We start from the raw sequence: 17,220 nt of genomic DNA, 5'->3' as shown, positions 1-17,220 counted from the left end.
TGTGTGCAGGCCCTGTCTGGTTTTTCTGTGTCAGTGGCCCCCAATCCAAAAAAAGTTCCCAAGAGAGGGGCCAAAGGACACAATCAGGACAGGCAACGGGATTAAGAACAGAATCTGGGCACTGCCAGAAAAAAAATACGCCGGTGGGGGGAGCATTTGCAGTGTTTGCAAAAATATGGGAGAGGGAGGCAAAGGGTTTTTCCCACTGCCAGGTGGGGGGCTGCAAAAGGGGGTTATATTTAGTGTCTGGGGGCTTCCTGTGAGAGCTGCTGTTTTGCCTCTTCCCCAGCACCCAAGTTAGGGCGAGCAGCTGTCCTGGGTTTAAAGGGACAGGGCTGGATTTAAGCCCTGCTGCAGGGTCCTGACTTTTTCTTAAAAACAGGCCAATTGTCCCGTATTTTCTGTTTTCCTTCCCATCAGCGCTGGCGCGTCCTGCTGCTGCCACATCCCTGCTTGCCAGCCACCTGCCAATCAGCAGGGAGTGGAGGGTCCAGCGGCCGCTCCCCCAACTTGTCCATCAGCGCAGCCTCTGCTGGGTCTCAGCATCAGCCAGCAGGGCCCTCCACCCATCCCGTTTCTGTCTGCCACTGACTGTGTTGCTAGCAGCAATGGCTGATCAGTGGGAGAAGGTGCCAGGCGGCAGCCGGTGACTTGTTCCCACTGCTGCCGACACATCGGCCCTTTGCATCCTCCCGCTCTTGCTGCCCTCTCCCTGCTCTTGCCTCTTCATGCCCTGTAGCCCCCTGCTCCGCCATCTCCCCCTGCGGGGTGTAGCCCTGCCTATGTGTTGCCCCAGGGAGGTGTGATCCCAGGTGCCAGGAGAGGGGAGTGTGCCCTCCCGCCCAGGCAGCCAAGGAGGGAGGAGAGCACCAGCCAGGAAGGGTGAGGTCGATCGGTCACCTCACCCATGTGAGAGAAGTGTTTGGGGGGGAGTCACCACTGACCATGTGATCCGTGTGCATGGAGCTGTCCTAGGCAGCATTGTGCAAAAGGCCAGGGATCCCTGGGGATGTTCTGGGGTAGCAGTTTCCACATCCCATGGCCTCATGTTTCTTGAGTAGTGTTTCCTGTCTCTACTGCATTTTTTCATTCTACATTGTTGTACAGTAAAACTTGTGTTATCCGGCACGCCCGAGGATTAGGGTTACCTAAAAATTCTGGCTATCTGAGGGCAGGGAGAGCCGTGCGGGGCCTATGTGGGGGCCGGGATGTGGCCTGCTGGGGTGGCCATGAGCCGCAGAGGGGGCGGGATGCAGCCTGGTGATGGGGGGGGTGGAAGCTGGGAGGCGGAGATGGTGGGGGTGACCTGCTGGGGGGGCGGGAGGGGCTGGCCTGCCGGGGGTGCCAGGAGCTGTGGAGGGAGCTGAGATGCTTGCTTCCAGCTGCCATTCACCCCTCCCCCAGGTAATTCCTTTTTTTTTTTTTTTTTTTTTTTTTTGCTTTTCCCAACATCAGAGATTAGCTGGTTTCTACAGTTTTCCGAAAGATTAAGTTCCGGATAATGCAGGTTTTACTGTACTTCCATTTCCTGTGGAATTTTATTTCCAATCCCCTGGTATCAAGGGTGACAGATTTCCTGGGTTGGTGTCAGAACTCTTGTACCTAAACCCATATTCAGGCAGGTGAATATGCAGCTTGTTTATCAGAAACACTGGGTGCTCAGAACTGAATCCCATTATTGCAGGCACAGGAATATTGAAACTCAAGCCAGGTATTGAAAGAAATGAATATGGATTTGGGATCTAACCTGTGTCTGCTGTTTATGGAATATTGAGACTCACCATTTGCCCAAAATGGCCGAGTCTAGAACGTGTGTCACCAGGGACAGAGTCTGGGGAGAATGGAGGGTGTAGACGGGATTAAAGCTCCTTCTGACATGTCCCCAATTGCCTTTCTTCCCCCGACAGGCTGCAGAACACCCATGTCTTGCTCAAGCTCAGCCCACGGCCTGCAGAGCCAGGGAAAAGAAATGGCTGTGGTGGAGCCGGTGAGCTTCGAGGAGGTGGCTGTGTATTTCTCTGAGGAGGAATGGGCTCTGCTGGACCCGGGTCAGAGAGCCCTCTATTGGGCTGTGATGCAGGAGAATTATGAGGCCGTGAGCTGGCTGGGTAAGGATTCCTGTCCCCGCGGGTATCAGAAGCTGGGTTGATCTGGAGCAGTTGCATTGGGTTTGGGCCGGTTCAGGGTCCCTCAATGTCAGGAGTATGAGCCCCAATAATCCTGGCTCCTGTGTGAGAGACTGTCCCCTCCATGCCCCCTCCCAGGGGAAGCAGGTTGAGGGACATGACAATGGTGCTGCTCTTCGCACAGCCAAGGTCTCAGTGTGCTTCCCCACCACCTTGCCCATGTTGTGCCTTGGCCGGAGGTATCAGTGGAAGAGCCCAGGAGGGACCAGCAGGTGAGGATGTAAGGAAATAGTCGACTATCCGATAAGCAGAAGCTTATCAGACAGTTGACTTGGGATGCGACTAGCTGCTTCCCCCCTTTGCTTCCTCTATCAGAGAGGGGCAGCAAGGGGGGGAGCAGGAGCCGGTGCTGGGGGGATCCGGCTTAAAAGCCAGTTCCTCCCAGCACTGTCTCTACAGGCAGGGCAGGTAGAGGCACAGCGGGAAACGGCTTTCCCCGCTGGCCCCATGCTCCTTGCGGCACCTGAACCTTTGAAATGTACAAGATACCAAACAGTCTGAGTGATAGATATTTTGCAAACCCAATGCATGAAAAACCACGGGCCTTTGGGGAAGGGTGGACCACCAAGGTGATAGGTGTGTAACTGAGAATTTGGCCTGAGGTGGAGGTGTAGGGAGAGGAAGAGGTTTAAGTAGCATGCATTTCCCTTTAGTCCAAAAGAGATTGGTTAACCTGCCCCCCTTATTCTCCGTTTGACTTCCCCTGCTACCTTCCCCTCCGGAGGGTTACAGTATGAGCCTAGCTAAATGACCAGGTATATTAACCACCCACAACCTCTTTGTGCTGTTCCTTATGGGCAGTTCTCACCCTTCCGCGTCAGCCAGGCAATCTGCATTCACACAGATACTTTCTGGCTTGCTTTTGGATTCAAAGTTATCAGCAATTCCTAGACTCTGTCTTAAAAAGGGACACAATTAACTGCCAGAGTTCTGGTTACTTTTCGCTTTCGATTCTTGCTCCCACAACAGTAAGTACGCTGAAAAAGAAAACACCGACCATTGTGGCTCTTTTTTGGAGCCCTAATAAGATGTGAAGTAGCATTTATTTTACCCCTTCTGCAATATACATTGCGGCTACGTCTATACTGGCATGATTTTCCGGAAATGCTTTTAATGGAAACATTTTCCGTTAAAAGCATTTTTGGAAAAGTGCATCTAGATTGGCAAGATGCTTTTCCGCAAAAGCACTTTTTGCGGAAAAGCGTCCGTGGCCAATCTAGACGTGGTTTTTTGCAAAAAAGCTTTTTTGCGGAAAACAGTACTATGCTGTCTACACTGGCCCTTTTGCACAAAAGTCTTTTGGAAAAAGGAGCAGCATAGTATTTCCGGAAAAGCACTGACAATCTTACATGAGATCATCAGTGCTTTTGCGGAAATTCAAGCGGCCAGTGTAGACAGCTGGCAAGTTTTTCCGGAAAAGCGGCTGATTTTTCAGAAAAACTTGCCAGTCTAGACACAGCCTGCATGTGTTATAGGAAAATGCACATTCCAATTAGAGTTTAACTTCTATAACGTTACATTAGGCATATCAATTTTTACATGAGGTGTAACTTTTTCTTTTGTACTCACAGAGTTTTCATGTACTATTATCAAAATGATAGGCTGGTTATTCAGAGCTACCTTAAGGCTCAATGTTTCTAATATTGCCGTTTTTCCTTAATTCTTTTACTATGGCTCTTATTCGCTATTTTACCAAGAAACAAGAAATCCAGAATCTCTCTCCATTCTCCTGGTTTTGGCTGCCCCTTGTAATAGCCACAACTTGGTTTATAAAAAGTTATTGATCTGTATACACTGAGGTACTTTCAAGATTAAATGCTAAATACCAAAAGCCAAGCAACACTAGTTACTTGTGCATGATGTTACCCAGGAGACAAAGGCAACTTTAGGAACATAGAAATCAAAAGGTAACCCCTTTATCCTGTTTAAGAGAGTGCAGGCACCCTTATCCCATATCTGTCACCAGGGTGCTGGAGTAATCCCTCAGTGCACCTTCCCAGTGTGATATGGAAATAATAAAGAAGGACTCTCTAAATAAAGTAACATGGCTACACTGCCATTATTTTGCACAAATACTTTTAACGGAAAAGTTTTTCTGTCAAAAGTATTTGCGCAAAAGAGCATCTACACTGGCACGGATGCTTTTGCGCAAAAGGATCTGTGCCAGTGGAGACGGTCTCTTGCGTAAGAATGCTCCGGCGGCCATTTTCGCCATCGGGGCTTTCTTGCACAAAAAATTCCTGTCCCTGTCTACACTGCCCTCTTGCGCAAGAGCGCTTTTCCCAAGCAGGAGAGTCAGAGTTCTTGTGCAAGAACACTGACTATCTTACATTAGATCGTCAGTGTTCTTGCTCAAGAACTCGTGGCCGGTTTAGACAGCTGACAATCTAGATGCACCCGCAAATGTATTAAGGGATTAAAATTACAATAAGTGGGAAAACGGGGAATTCAAATCAGAATCAAACAATAACACAAACCATAGTAAGCATCCCTAACCAGCAATAACTATAACAGTGCACAGATTTCATCAAAGAGCCATGAAGCCTATACCCAGAAACCCACTTTGGCCAGGAAGAAAGGAAGAGATGATAGGAAAGAACTGAAATAAACCCCCTTTGCATTGGGAGGTGCCAATGGTGCCGTGCAGCCGAGGTCTGAAACCGTCTGTCCTTGAGCTAGTTTGAAGCTCTCAGGAAAGAACTCTAGGGAGATCCCAGTGGGGAGCTTTTACGGTGGTGGATCACTGCTGGTATATCGTCCCCTTCCCTCGTCACAGTCGGTATGGCGGTACGGTGCTGACAGGAGCATAGATGGAAAAGCCCCCCCGCCCCTTCACCTCACCCATGGCACAGAACTCTGAGGTGATGGGGTGGGAAAAACCAATTCTGGCTGGTGAGAGCCAGCCCAGCTCAAAGTCCGCTGCTGCTGACAGGCATTTTGACCAAAATGGAGTCCTCAGGTCAAAAGTTCACGGCCTCCATTTTGAATTGTTTTTTACAGTCACTCTTTTAGTCCCAACAATGGCAAGAAGCGTCTTGTCAGTTTCACAGCTTCAAATGAAATGGCCTTATTAAAATCCAAACAAAAAACAATTTATTTCAAACCTTCCTCACAGAATTTTTCAAATCATGATTGTTGGGTAAATTCTAAAACTCTTACATATTTACACTACAATTTTGTGTACACACACACACACACACACACACACACACACACACACACACACAACCTCTCTCCCCCCTCAGATTGTATCCTTGCCTGGATTATTTACAGACATTTCTTTTGGGAAAAGCCCATTTTTCCATCAGAATGGCTTCAGAGAAACCAAGAATTTTTTTCCTATAACAATTTCCCTCAATAGCATTTACCCAACATTCAACTGCTAGGTTCCCTCCCAGACTCTGCAGAGTTAACTTCTTGTTCTTTTTCCTTAAATCACTTGCTTACTCTCCCAAAATGACACTTCGGCTACGTCTACACTGGCATGATTTTCCGGAAATGCTTTTAACGGAAAAGTTTTCCGTTAAAAGCATTTTCGGAAAAGCGTGTCTAGATTGGCAGGACGCTTTGCCGGAAAAGCACTTTTTGTGGAAAAGCGTCTGTGGCCAATCTAGACGCGCTTTTCCACAAAAAAGCCCCGATCGCCATTTTCGTGATCTGGGCTTTTTTGCGGAAAACAGTACTGTGCTGTCTACCCTGGCCTTTTTGTGCACAAGTCTTTCGGAAAAAGACTTTTGCCCGAACGGGAGCAGCATAGTATTTCCGGAAAAGCACTGATGATTTTACATGAGATCGTCATTGCTTTTCTGGAAATTCAAGCGGCCAGTGTAGACAGCTGGCAAGTTTTTCCGGAAAAGTGGCTGATTTTCCGGAAAAACTTGCTAGTCTAGACACAGCCTTCCAGTATATCGCCATACCAAGTTACCACCATTCACAGGGATCTGAATTCCCTATGCCTGTATTCTTTTCCTTATTCCTCTCACTATGCCCTCCCTCTGCCAGTTTTTACATCTGTTGTGTGCCAGCTTGTCTGGGCCTGGTACTTTTTTCTCTTGCTGAATGATCCCCTTCCATGGACATGGGCTTGTTTCATTACCAATTTAGCAAGGAGAGTGGTTCTTTCAAATAGCCCCCACATCTCCTGGTCCTGTTCTTAAAAATTTTCAAATGCCTCATGTTTTTGTGTCTCTCCTGGAAAGAGGGGGAGAGGGAAAAAGGAATTTTGCCTTAAGACGCCTGCTTGACCCTTCAAGGTCAGGTTCTCAGACTGAAGACAATCAAAAATCATCCATACAGTTCTCAGCCATTTTGGCTCCCGGAACACTCTTGACGGTTAACAGTGTGTTGCTCTTCAGCAATTTAATGCAGAGTTTCTACTTTAGTTCTAAAGTTAGTAACTTCCTCCCACAAGCCAGACAGATCCTCACACGGAGCCGGCACCATCACAGCCTCCTCCTTCTCCTGAGAAGTTTTGCACACAGGAGAGGATTCTATCCATCCCTGAATGGCCAGCCAATCCGGATGTTTCCTGGAGGGACACTCATAAGGTCCCCACTATTTCCCCACCAACTTGACAATAAAATAACTAACAGTTGTTGTAGTAAACAACTTGTCAGACGTACCCATGTAATCCATGGAGAAGTGGTGGTCAGGCACAACTCTCCCCCGGAATCCTGTTTGTGATGCCAGATGAGAAAGAAAAAACAGGAGACGCAGGAATGGACAGAGTAGCTGACTGCTTTATTGCTGATACAGGCAGTCCCCGGGTCACATGGATCCGACTTACATCGGATCCCTACTTACAAACTGGGTGAGGCAACCCCGTACTAGCTGCTTCCCCCCAGCAGACCAGGGAGACTCGAAGCTAGCGCTCCCCCTCCCCCAGCAGACCAGAGAGATGCGGAGCGGCTTTTCTCAGCAGACACCTCAGCTTGAGAATAAAGGACTGAGGGAAGTGAGGTGTGGGAGAATAAAACTGAGCTCTGGAGAAATGTTTGGCTAGAGTTTCCCCTACAATATGTACCAGTTCCGACTTACATACAAATTCAACTTAAGAACAAAGCTACAGTCCCTATCTTGTACGTAACCCGGGGACTGCCTGTACTTGTACCTTGACTTGAGCAAAGCTTTTGATTTGTCTCCCACACAATTCTTGCCAGTAAGTTAAGGGAATATGGATTGGATAAACAGACTGTAAAGTAGATAGAAAGCTGGCTAGATTGTAGGGCTCAACAGGTAATGATCAGTGGCTCGATTGTTACAAGCTCGGGGCTGACTGGCTAAGCAGCAGTTTGGCAGAAAAAGACCTGGAGATTATAGTGAATGAGAAGCTGGATAGGAGTCAACAGTGTGTCCTTGTAGCCAAGAAGGCTAATGACATATTAGGGTGCATTAAGAGGAGCATTGCCAGCAGATCTAGAGAAATGATTATTCCCCTTTTTTGGCACTGGTGAGGCCACATCTGGAGTATTGTGTCCAGTTGTGGGCCCCTTGGTACAGAAATGATATGGTTTAGTGCAGTGTTTCCTAAACTTTTTAAGACCGAGGAACACCAAACAATTTTTTATGGGGAACACCAAGGATTCTTGTTGTGCCCCCCCCCCAAAAGCTGCCATTTGAACTCTGTTCTCTCCTCTGTTTACTATGCCCCTGACTCTCGGGGTCAAGATGGACACATGATCAAAAGTAAAAGTAACTCCCCCTAAGAACTTTTCCCACCATCCTCCTACCCATAGGGGATGAGTTTGGCCTCCACCGAACCTTCTCTTCTCTGGTGCTGGTCTCTCCCCTGCAGGTGTCTGCCCTTCTGCTTCACCCCCAGAATCCCTTGGCACCTGCACCTTCCCTTACCCCTGCACGCTCCTCCTTCCCTCACTGCCCCTGCTCCCTTTCTCCCTGATGCCCATCCCCTCACCACCTTCTGCCCCAGTTCCTCTCATGCCCCTCTGTGCCCTCACACATGGCTCTATCCCCGGTCTTCCTCATGCCCACCCCTCCTTTCAACCCTTCTCCTAGCACCTCCCACTCCCCTTGCTTCCTCTTGCCCCCAGTGTCCTTCCCCTCTCTTCTCCCAGCATCACCCTGTCCCCTCCACCCTCGCTGACACTTCCCCTCCCTCCTCCTGCCCTTTTCCTCATTGTCTCTACTTGGCCCCCTGGCATTTGTCTCTCCTCCACCCTGTCCCTTTCTTCTCAGCACAAGCCCCTTCCGCTCCCACCCTCCTTCCCCTTAGTTCTCTCTGAGCCCCTCCACCACCTTTTGCCTTCCAGTTTGCGGGGCTGGAGTCTGTAGTCGGGCCCCAGAAGTCCCCGCAGCCCTGGCTCCAGCTGCTTCCAAGGCAGGACTGCTTGCCGGGCCTGGAGCTGGGTTAGTGCCACATTCCAGTCTCTGCACCTGTTTTGGCTCCCATTAGGAGGAGCATGGGGGTGGGCAGGGGAGAAAGCCCCCACCCTCCCAAATCTGGCTTGCAGAGCGCAGCAGAGCAAGCAGGTCCATGCACTGCTGCTCTCCCAGTGGAGTGGGAAGGGGTAGGGGGAGAAAGGGCCATGCACAGAGCGCACTGGCAGAGCCCGAACGTTTCCCGCTCTGCAGCGCTCCAGCTGGGCTCTGCGCGGTCTCTGCCAGGACTCCGGTGGGAGCTCCCAGAAGCGGCTTGCCGGGTTTGACCCCCAACCTGCACTCCTCCCCCTCTGGCCCCGGGTGGCGGCCGCTTGCGGGTGGAGGAGGCTGGGCTGGCGGCGCATGGCGGAGGCAGTCCTGCAGCGGGAGGGAAAGGCCCTGCGGTGGGGGCAGGGAGCTTGCCGCACAATGGTGCTTGCTGCATGGGAGCTTGGAGCTCAGGACGCTGTATGCCACTGGCAGTGGCCCTGGCTGCCTGCGCAAAGCAATAAGGGAGCCGCTTACTTGCTGGGCGGAGGCTGGGAGTTGCTGCTGTGCCGCACTAGCACTGGGTGTCTTTAAATCCGTGACTGTCCCGGAAAAAAGGGACGTATGGTCACCATATCTCCGCAGCACACCTCCGACTGGCTCGCGGCACACACTTTAAGCAATGCTGGTCTGGTGGAAGGCAGCGAAAATGATGAGGGGGCTGGAGCACATGATCTACAAGGAGAAGCTGAGGTATTTGGGCTTATTTAGTCTGCAGAAGAGAAGAGTGAGGGGGGATTTGATAGCAGCCTTCAACTTCCTGAAGGGGATTCCAAAGAGGATGGAGAGAGGCTGTTCTCAGTAGTGACAGGTGGCAGAATGAGGAGCAATGGTCTCAAGTTACAGTGGGGGAAGCCTAGGGTGGATATTTGGCAAAACTATTTCCCTAGGAGGGTGGTGAAGTACTGGGATGGATTCCCTAGGGAGGTGTTGGAATCTCTATCCCTAGAGGTTTTAAGTCCTGGGTTGACAAAGTCCTGATGGGGATGGTTAGGGTTGATGATTGGGGTTGGGGATGATTGGGGTTGGTTCTGCTTTGGTCAAAGGGTGGGACTCAATGACCTTCTGAGGTCTCATCCAGCCCTAGGATTTTATGAGTCTAATCCCATCTTTGTCATATCCCCCACCCCATTCTGCCCCAGAACTCTGTTGCTCTCAAGGGCTACGTCTACACTGGCACCCTTTTCCGGAAATGCTTAAAACGGAACAGTTTTCCGTTATAAGTATTTCTAGAAAAAGCGCGTCTACATTGGCAGGATGCTTTTCCGCAAAAGCACTTTTTCCGGAAAGGCGTTCATGGCCAATCTAGACGCCCTTTTCTGCAAAAAAGCCCCGATCGCCATTTTCGCCATCGGGGCTTTTTTGCGGAAAACACTACTGTGCTATCTACATTGACCCTTTTCCGGAACAGTTTTCTGGAAAAGGACTTTTGCCCGAATGGGAGCAGCATAGTATTTCCGGAAAAGCGGCTGATTTCTTACAGTAGATCGTCAGTGCTTTTCCGGAAATTCAAGGGGCCAGTGTAGACAGCTGGCAAGTTATTCCGGAAAAGCAGCTGATTTTCCGGAATAAGTGGCCAGTGTAGACACAGCCAAGATGTCTATGTTACCACAGTCTGATGTAGGATGAGATTGTGCTCAGAGATAGTTCCTTGCGACACATACTCTGCCCAGATTCCATGTGCCTTCACGTTGCCTGATCTCACCTCTGTGCAGGATTCTCCATACCCAAACCTGACCTGATCACCCAACTGGATCGAGGGGAAGAACCGTGGGTCCCAGATCTCCAGCCCTCCAAAAAATTGGAGATCCTGAGAGGCACCCGCACAGGTGAGGAGTCAGGGAAACTGACAGAAACTTTGCGGCGCATGCAGGAAAAAGCTGGGACTTCAAAAATGATCAGTGAGAGAGAACCCTCACTTCTGCCCCATATCTCCCAAGTAGAGAGGCAGATATCACCCTGGCAAGTACTTGTCAGAACTCCCCAGCCATCCTGTCAGCTGTCGGGAGCTTCCTCCCTATGTTTCCTTCCCTGGGAGTGTTTGGGTGGGTGTGGAGGTAGAATCTAATGTCTAATCTCCAGAACTATTATCGTGTTGTGCTTTCCGTCTTTGCCATTCCCCTGTTAGTCATTTCTCTCCAGCACAGACAGTGACTCCTGCCTGGATTCTCTCTCTCCCAACAGGTGCTAGGACAGTGGGGGAGAACAAGGAGGACAATCAACAGCAGGAAGATCCTGGAACTGGAGAACCACAGAGAACATTCTTGAGTGGAGCTGAAGGGCATTTTTCCCAGTGTGTAGAACAGGGGGAAGCCTGGGGAAATCGACACAGGACAGAGAGGCAGCTAGAGAACAATCCAAGTATGAAAGGGGAGGAAGCCATTAAATGTGGGGGAGGATCCGACGATCCCAAGGACATTCCAGCCCAGCAGACAGATGACAATGGAAAGAAATCCTGTGAATGCTCAGACTGCAGGAAAAGATTCAGTGAGAAGTCTGACCTTACTCTGCCCCAGAGAGGGCACACAGGAGAGAGACTCTACAAGTGCCTGAAGTGTGGAAAAAATTTGATTGAACTGTCATCCCGTATTGAACATGAGATTTTCCACATGGGGGAGAGATCCCATAAATGCTTTGAATGTGGTAAAAGCTTCGCTTTGAGATCAGTCCTTAATAGACATCAGAAAACGCACACAGACGAGAGGCCTTATAGATGCTTGGAATGTGGGAAAAGCTTCAGTCAGCGGTCAAGCCTTATTGTACATCAGAGACTCCACACAGGAGAGCGGCCATACAAATGCCATGAATGTGGGAAAGGTTTCACTGAGCAATCTGCCCTTGTTAAACATGAGAGAACCCACACTGGAGAGAGGCCTTATAGATGCTCCGAATGTGGGAAAACCTTCAGTCAGAGCTCATACCTTAATATTCATCAGAGAGTGCACACAGGAGAGAGACCATATAAATGCCACAATTGTGGGAAAGGTTTCACTGAGCAATCCACCCTCATTAGACATGAGAGAACGCACACGGGAGAGAAACCATATAAGTGCTTTGACTGTGGGAAAAGCTTCAATCAGAGCTCATACCTTATTGTTCATCAGCGACTGCACACAGGAGAGAGGCCATATAAATGCTATGAGTGTGGGAAAGATTTCACTCACCGATCAGCTCTTGTTGTCCATGAAAGAACCCACACGGGAGAGAGCCTATATAAATGCCATGAGTGTGGGAAAGGTTTCACTGAGAAGTCAGCCCTTACTGTCCATGAAAGAACCCACACAGGAGAGAGACCATATAAATGCCTCAAATGTGGGAAAGATTTCACTCAGCGATCAGCCCTTACTTCCCATGAGAGAATTCACACAGGAGAGAGACCATATAAATGCCACGAATGTGGGAAAGGTTTCACTCAGCGATCAGCCCTTACCGCCCATGAGAGAATCCATACAGGGGAGAGACCATATAAATGTCTTGACTGTGGGAAATATTTCACAGAGCGATCAGCCCTCATTAGACATGAGAGAATCCACACAGGAGAGAGACCATGTAAATGTCACGAATGTGGGAAAAGTTTCACTGAACAATCAGCTCTCGTTGGTCATGAGAGAACTCACACCGGGGAGAAACCGTATAAATGCCTTGACTGTGGGAAAAGCTTCCGGCACGCCTCACACCGTACAAGACATCAGAGAATCCACACAAGTCCTGAATCAGAAAATCCCCGAGGGAAAAAACTTCTCAGTGTTCATTAGCTGGCGTGTAAACCACTTCTATTAGCGCTTGGGCACCGGCGACCACTCCACTCCCAAGGGAAATTCTCTCTGTTCCCTGCCTAATTCCCACACACAGATGAGAGGCATTTGGCTCCCAGGGGTCCAGCTGTCCAGCGCTGGGGTGAGAAGACAGCAGCACCCAACAATCAACTGGTCAACGACCTTCTGGCTCTGCCTGGTCTGAGCAGACCCCAGGCTGGGGGGGACCCAAGCTGGCATCCCCCTGACATGGACATTATGAGAAGGACCAGGCTGCACTTTCCCTCTGGACACCTGTCCTCACGCCTCATCTTCCATCTCCCCTTGACTGGGCTCCCCCACTGCCCTGAAACTGTTCTCTGGAAAGGGTATGTGCAGAAAGGCTGCTTAAATCCTCTCTTCAAATCCCAAAGGGACACTGGAATCTGAGAGACCAAATACTGAGAGGCCCGGAGGAGGGTTTGTGGAGGAAACGGGCTGGAACTCTGTGCAGATATGAAAATGTGTGTCCACAGCCGCAAATTTCTCTGCAGAAGTCAGGAGATACATGCAGCGTTGCAGGGCTCTGTCCCATAACAGGGCAGTTAGGGTGGAGGCAGCTCCCACAGTTTCCCGTCTGGCTCTGCCAGATCCCCCTCTAGTAACAGGGGTGGCTCTGAGCCACAGTCTGGGCATGGTGAAAGTGAGGTCGGGAGCTACAGGAGGCCCTTTATCTTTCCTGGGCAGCTGGAGGGTCCATACCACAGTTCCTCACAGTGGCCAGCTGGGCTCTTACCCTCAGAGCCCTGTGCAGATATACAGTGTGTATCCACATCTGTCCTGGTAACGGCACAATGGGCGGCTGGTATAGAGCAGCTCCCTGCATTGACAGGCCCTGCCTGGGGAGAGAGGAGCTGGGGCTGGGGAGCTGGGGGATTTCGGTCCTGGGCTATTGAGCGTTTGATGAATATGCGATAGAAAGGCAGAGAGAACAAGAGGGGTGGGGGGGATGCCTTCTCTGCTTTCTCCCTGCCGCCTCCTGCAGTCAGACAGCACCAGGGAGAGGGGTGATTCCTACAAGGCTTTTTGTGCGAGGCAGAACCCCCCACCTCTGCCTCTGCAGCATCCGCCTTAGAGCGTGTCTCTGTGGTGGGAAATGTGGTTGGGATTGGCCAGTGCATCCCTGGGACCCTAAACTGCCCCTGAGCAGCAGCTGTGTCCTGCTCCCCACTTAGAGGGATTTCTAGGCCCCGAGTGCCCTGTGGGGCCTGATTGGCTCCTCCCCAGACACTCTCACATGACTCCAGGCTGTGCAGAAAAGCATTTAGGCTGTGTCTACATTGGCAGGATTTTGCTCAAAAGCAGTTGCTTTTGCGCAAAATCTTGCCACCAGTCTACACTGGCTGTGAGGTCATGCTCAAGAACACTGATGTGCTAATGTACAAAATCAGTGCTTCTTGCGCAAATACTCTGACGCTCCCGCTCAAGGTTAAGCCCTCTTGTGCAACTGTTCTTGCGCAAGAGGCCAGTGTAGACAGGCAACAAGAATTTCTTGCTCAAGAAAGCCTGATGGCTAAAATGGCCATCAGAGCTTTCTTGCACAAGAGAGCATCTACGCTGGCACGGATGCTTTTGCGCTAAAGCACATCTCTTGTGCAAAGGCACATGCCAGTGTAGACGCTCACTTACTCAAATACTCTAATGCAAAAACTCTTGCGTTAAAGGGTATTTGCACAAAATCTTGCCAATATAGACGTAGCCTTAGTGTTTGTCCATTTCCTGCCTGATGGGCCAGAACTCACGAGATGCTAAAACAATTGGACAGTGAAATGTCATTTTCCCATCCAGTGCCATTGGAGGGGGATGGGTGAGTGTGCGACTTCCCTCCTTCCTCCATCACTAGCACCTTCCACCTTAGACACAGGAACCTCTATTCCCACCATGGAAAGTTTTATCCTCTCCCTGTTCTGGTGCCGCACTTCCCCAAGGGTCACTGCCCGTGGTGGCCTGGGCTCTCCATGCTCAGGAATCCCAGTGTGTATCCTGAGTCAGGCTCCTGAGGGCTGCAAGAGAAAGTGTCACAGACCTGGGCGTGGGCAACGAAATCCCAGTGAACCTCCCAGCACAATGTGATCAGTCCCATCTCACAGGCCTGGTTCCATCTCTGGGTACAATTGCTGCTGGGCTTTTCTCGGCTACTTCAGATTGTTTGTTTTTGGGAAGTTGGGGGCTTTTTTTTATTATTATTCTTTTGGTATAATGACATAGAGAACTTTTGACACTAACACAGTCACGTAATGAACTTAGCCACTTCAGAAGAAAATGGGTAAGTTCCCCCCCCTGCTTTTGAGGCTTAAAACATTCACTTATTTTTCACTCTATGGCTGTGTCTACACTGGCCACTTATTCCGGAAAATCAGCCGCTTTTCCGGAATAACTTGCCAGCTGTCTACACTGGCCCCTTGAATTTCCAGAAAAGCACTGACGATCTAATGTAAAATTGTCAGTGTTTTTCCTGAAAAACTATGCTGCTCCCCTTCGGGCAAAAGTCCTTTTCCGGAAAACTGTTCCGGAAAAGGGCCAGTGTAGACAGCACAGTAGTGTTTTCCGCAAAAAAGCCCCGATCGCGAAAATGACAATCGGGGCTTTTTTGCGGAAAAGCGCATCTACATTGGCACAGACGCTTTTCCGGAAAAGCATCCTGCCAATGTAGACGTGCTTTTTCCGGAAATACTTATAACGGAAAACTGTTCCGTTTTAAGCATTTCCGGAAAAGGGTGCCAGTGTAGACGTAGCCTATGGGTGTGAGAGTGTTTAACAGCCCACCTTGTATCCTGCATTTTTCATTCTGTGTGTAGGCCGGTGGGTCGCACACTTTGATCTCTGTTAGTTAGACGTGCGGACAGCACAATACAAATGATGATCTGCCAGAATTTTCCTTGTATTTTAGCCATGTTCTAGCCTTTGCCATAAGCTCTGTGTGTGGTTTGAGCAAAGACAATGGTCAGTATCTCTCAGCAGTGGGGCCAGGAGGGGGCAGAGCTGGAGAAGATGGGGAGCAATACGTTGGTGGTTGCCCCGACACTGTGCCCCCCTAGAGGTGGCCTTGGCTGCAGATTTGTAATCCCCCAACCCGAGCCGAGCCGAGCCAGCTGCAGCCTGGCCACAGGGCTGTTATCTCAACAGACGCACCCAGAGTGTTTCCTTTTGTGTTGGAGCCCCAGGAATTCTCTCCACTTTTCAGCCCCCCATGTCCGAATGCTGCTTTCAGGCAGGTGCCTAGGGGGGGTTGAGCTGGGGGTGCAAAGTGCCAGGCTGAGCGGGGTGGGGACGGGGACAGGAGCCTGTCTTTATTCCTCCTTTGGAAAAATAAAACAGAATTTAGTTTCTCCCACTCCTGGTATCCTTTGTTTTGCATTAACTGGCTCCCACCATCTCATGGCTGCTGCTCGGGAGCCCCTCTCCTGGAGGCCGGGGCTTGGGCCATTCCATGAACATAAGAATGGCCATATTGGGTCAGACCAAAGGTCCATCTAGCCCAGTATCCTGTCTGCTGACTGGCCAATACCAGATGCCCCAGAGAGAGGGAACGCAACAGGTAATCCTCACGTGATCCCTCCCCCATCACCCTCCTCCAGAGGAACAGAGGCTAGGGATACCATTCGTACCCAACCTGGCTAGTAGCCATTGATGGACCTAACCTACATGTATTTATCTAGCTCTTTTTTGAACCCTGTTAAAGTCCTAGCCTTCACCACGTCCTCTGGCAAGGAGTTCCACAGATTGACTGTGCACTGAGTGAAGAAAAACTTCCTTCTGTTTGTTTTAAACCTGCTGCCTATTAATTTAATTTGGTGACCTTTAGTTCTTATATTATGGGAATAAGTAAATAACTTTTCCTTATTCACTTTTTCCATACAAATCATTGTTATAGACCTCTATCATATCCCCCCTTAGTCTGCTCTTTTCTGAGCTGAAAAGTCCAAGATTTTTTAATCTCTCTTAATATGGGACCTGTTTCAAACCCCTAATCATGTTTGTTGCCCCTTTCTGAACCTTTTCCAAAGCCAATATATCTTTTTTGAGATGAGGTGACCACATTTGTATGCAGTATTCAAGATGTGGACGTACCATGGTTTTATACAGAGGCAATAAGATATTTTCTGTCTTATTCTCTATGCCTTTTTAAATGATTCCTAACATTTTGCTTTTTTGACTGCCGCTGCACACTGAGTAGATATTTTCAGAGAACTATCCACAATGACTCCAAGATCTCTCTCTTGAGTAGTTGTAGCCAAATTAGTCCCCATCATAGTGTATGTGTAGCTGGGATTATTTTTTCCAATGTGCATTACTTTACATTTATCAACATTAAATTTCATTTACCATTTTGTGGCCCAATCATTTTGGTGAGATCTTTTTGAAGCTCTTCACAGTCTGCTTTGGTCTTAACTATCTTGAGCACTTCGGTATCATCTGCAAATTTTGCCACCTCACTATTTACCCCTTTCTCTAGATCATTTATAAATAAGTTGAATAGGATGGGTCCCAGGGTAGACCATTAGGGAACCCCACTAGTTACCTCTCTGCCCTCTGAAAACTTCCATTTATTCCTGCCCTTTGTGTCCTGTCTTTTAACTAGTTATACATCCATGAAAGGACCTTCCCTCTTATCCCATGACAACTTGCTTAACTTAAGAGCCTTTGGTGAGGGACCTTGTCAAGGGCTTTCTGGAAATCTAAGTACAATATAGCCCCTGTTATAGTGAAAGACTTGCAGGCTCCTCACCACTGTTCTCAGGGGGGAACTTTTATGTCCTTGGGTTCTGCTTGGGGAAGGAGGGACCAGTCATGCGACAGACGTCCAATTTGAG

General features: G+C 49.4%; 1 protein-coding gene across 1 annotated transcript in view; it reads left to right on the top strand.

Moving 5' to 3' along the window:
* The window catches only part of LOC102448349 (uncharacterized), a 91,683-nt gene extending 74,463 nt beyond the window's left edge, over positions 1 to 17,220 (top strand). Inside the window, exons 7-9 of the mRNA XM_075913379.1 lie at positions 1,908 to 2,108; positions 10,328 to 10,441; positions 10,797 to 17,220. Of these exons, the coding sequence (XP_075769494.1) occupies positions 1,908 to 2,108; positions 10,328 to 10,441; positions 10,797 to 12,367 (1,886 nt within the window). The 3' untranslated portion in view covers positions 12,368 to 17,220. The remainder of the gene's footprint in view (positions 1 to 1,907; positions 2,109 to 10,327; positions 10,442 to 10,796) is intronic.

Source organism: Pelodiscus sinensis, chromosome 32 (genome assembly GCF_049634645.1).
Source record: "Pelodiscus sinensis isolate JC-2024 chromosome 32, ASM4963464v1, whole genome shotgun sequence".
NCBI lineage: Eukaryota > Metazoa > Chordata > Testudines > Trionychidae > Pelodiscus > Pelodiscus sinensis.
Note: the sequence above shows the minus strand (reverse complement) of the source record. Positions and strands in the feature narration are given on the sequence as shown.